General features: G+C 40.3%; 1 protein-coding gene across 1 annotated transcript in view; it reads right to left on the bottom strand.

The window, feature by feature from the left end:
- Window positions 1-3,053, bottom strand: part of LOC309510721 (uncharacterized protein) — a gene marked incomplete at its 3' end in the record, with an annotated part of 22,493 nt that overhangs the window by 3,515 nt on the left and 15,925 nt on the right. Inside the window, exon 3 of the mRNA XM_082185591.1 lies at window positions 104-1,551. Coding sequence (XP_082041717.1) covers window positions 104-1,551 — 1,448 coding nt within the window. The remainder of the gene's footprint in view (window positions 1-103; window positions 1,552-3,053) is intronic.

The following is a 3,053-nucleotide window of genomic DNA, read 5'->3' as shown; positions in this document are numbered from 1 at the left end:
GGGGGAACTCTCAGAAATGGAAGGGATGGAACTTTGGGTAATGGAAGTGGTGGAATGTTCAGAAATGGAAGGGATGGAACTTTGGGGGATGGAAGAGATAGACTTTTGGGGAATGGAAGTGGGGGAACTCTCAGAAATAGAAAACATGGAACTTTGGGGAATGGAATTGGGGGAACTCTCAGAAATGGAAGGGATGGAACTTTGGGGAATGGAAGTGGTGGAATGTTCAGAAATGGAAGGGATGGAACTTTGGGGAATGGAAGTGGTGGAATGTTCAGAAATGGAAGGGATGGAACTTTGGGTAATGGAAGTGGTGGAATGTTCAGAAATGGAAGGGATGGAACTTTGGGGGATGGAAGAGATGGACTTTTGGGGAATGGAAGTGGGGGAACTCTCAGAAATAGAAAACATGGAACTTTGGGGAATGGAAGTGGGGGAACTCTCAGAAATGGAAGGGATGGAACTTTGGGGAATGGAAGTGGTGGAATGTTCAGAAATGGAAGGGATGGAACTTTGGGGAATGGAAGTGGTGGAATGTTCAGAAATGGAAGTGATGGAACTTTGGGGGATGGAAGTGGTGGAATGTTCAGAAATGGAAGAGATGGAACTTTGGTGGATGGAAGTGGGGGAATGTTCAGAAATGGAAGAGATGGAACTTTGGGGGATGGAAGAGATGGACTTTTGGGGAATGGAAGAAATGGAAATGGTGGGACTCTCAGAGATGGAAATTTGGGGAATGGAAGAAATGGAAGTGGTGGGAATCTCGGAGATGGAAGAGGTGGAACTCTGGTCGATGGAGGACATGTAGTTCTGGTGGACAGCATCAGTTGATTTTTTATTTCCCAGGTATGAATCTTTTTGAGCAACATCTGTGGTGACGGTTTTGACCTCAACATCTGCTAAAATCCCTGATTTAGATACTTCAGAATCAGAGTCAGAAAACAGATGATCATTCGGGTTCAGATCTGTGCTTGAATTATGGACTGTGCGTGTGTCAGTATTCGCTGCAGTTTCCATGTTAGGAACAGGACTGAATGAGTCTGTGACGTCAGACCCAGTCTGTGAAGTGAAGGACAGCACAGATGTGGAGGACTGAGATGATCTATCTACAGCTTGGGTATCGGCGTAATCAGACGAGAAGTACTCTGGGACTGGGCTACCTGGGGGCGTCTGGTAAGCATCACTATCAGACAGTGAAGAGTCAATAAATGGTATTGATGTACTGCCCAAATCTGAAGGCAAATAACCTGCATCCTCCTCATTGGGCTGAGACATGTCACTCAAGACATCCTGGGTCTGGGATTGGTCAGAAGTAGAGGGCGGTTCTGCCATAGGCATCGCTGCCTCAACACCAAGCTGGTTTGGTTCTACTTCTGCCTGGTTGTCATATTCTTCCTGTTCACTGATGTCATCTTTGACCCCTGTGATATCATTAATGCTTGAAAAACCTTGGGACAGATCTCTTTTCTTTTTCTTCTTCTTCCAGGACAGGGATGCAGCAAAGCCCTTGGGTTTACGGAGGTCAGTCTCCGAGTAGCTGAGCAGCCCTTTCTAAAAATAATGAAAGGAATAGATGGAATTGGAGATGAAGAAAGTAGGGAGGAGAAAGGGAGAATGCAAAACAGGAAAGAGAAAGAGGACAAAGATTAATAATCATGAAGAGTTATTTAAGTCAAGTCATGTCACCTTTATTTCTATAGCACTTTATACAATATTGTTTCAAAGCAGCTTTACAGTGACAAACAGGAAAATAGCGATTCAATGATGCAAAATGAATTCAATTCTGCTGTAAAGCAGCTCTAATAAGACAATAGTAAAGTCATTATTCACTATGGGATGAGAATTAATTTACATAAAATGACATAAAATAAAATAATATTAATAATATCAAATAAGCATTCATATGCATTGGCACATTATTGACATTTTTATTAATGCATCACAAATGTGTGTATATATACACTTTGTTTTACAGTGTCCTTTTAAAACATGTTATGTTATAGTTACTGTAGTAATAATAAGTATAAATTATGCATAATTACAGCTTTGAATGCTTTACTAACCCTAAACCAAACCCCAATCCTAACTCCAACCCTATAGTAAGTACATGTAGTTAATTATTAAACAAAACTTAAGTGCACAATTACACCGTAGAACGAACACCTTAAAATAAAGTGTAACCAAAACATGTCGTGTGTCACAGTAGCCTGGCTGATTTTCTTTAGGCACGAGAAGAAAGAGACAATAGTTTATTGGGAGGGTTTTTATAGGCATTTTTTATGAAGAATAACTACTATCTTAGTTTTATCCCGATTGAATGCGATTCGACCACTTTCACTAACGACAACAAGAGCACACAACACAACAGGAGGACAATCAAAACTTGATTTTTAACTTTTGTAACTTTTGTTGTAAAACATTTCAGTGTGAAATGAACCATTACTCAAACGTGAAATCCTACATGCATAGGTACAAATTACATAGCAAGCAAGATGAAGAGAAGAATGTCAGATTAATCAAAGTAATAACCGACAGATATAATCACTCTGACTCTGTTTAAATCCTGTTCTGCTGTCTGGAGGAGGATGATAAGTCTGTTGCTAAAGTGCATTCAGTGTTTATCTGATAACGTGTGTGTGTGTGTGTGTGTGTGTGTGTGTGTGTGTGTGTGTGTGTGTGTGTGTGTGTGTGTGTGTGTGTGTGTGTGTGTGTGTGTGTGTGTGTGTGTGTGTGTGTGTGTGTGTGTGTGTGTGAGTCGGGTGGAGGCTGTAACGGCGACTGGTACAGTTGATCATCATCAGTCAACGTCAACCTGTCATAAAACTCAACCAATACATACTGATCACTGATACATGAAACACCCAACTCGGTGTGTACTTTTAGTACTTCTCAGAAATATACTTAAAATAACACTTAATTATACTTTACTTATACTGACAGAAAAGTCTAATTATAATTGGCCTATACTGTACTCAGTCTTTTGATCGATTATAAGTATAATGAAGTATTCTAAGTATACTTGGCTTGTAGTTGTGATTGATTGAGTAGCCTAA

Source organism: Leuciscus leuciscus (genome assembly GCF_965113295.1).
Source record: "Leuciscus leuciscus genome assembly, chromosome: 12".
Classification (NCBI taxonomy): Eukaryota; Metazoa; Chordata; class Actinopteri; order Cypriniformes; family Leuciscidae; genus Leuciscus; species Leuciscus leuciscus.
The sequence above is the reverse complement of the archived record's forward strand: the minus strand, read 5'-3'. Positions and strand labels throughout refer to the sequence as shown.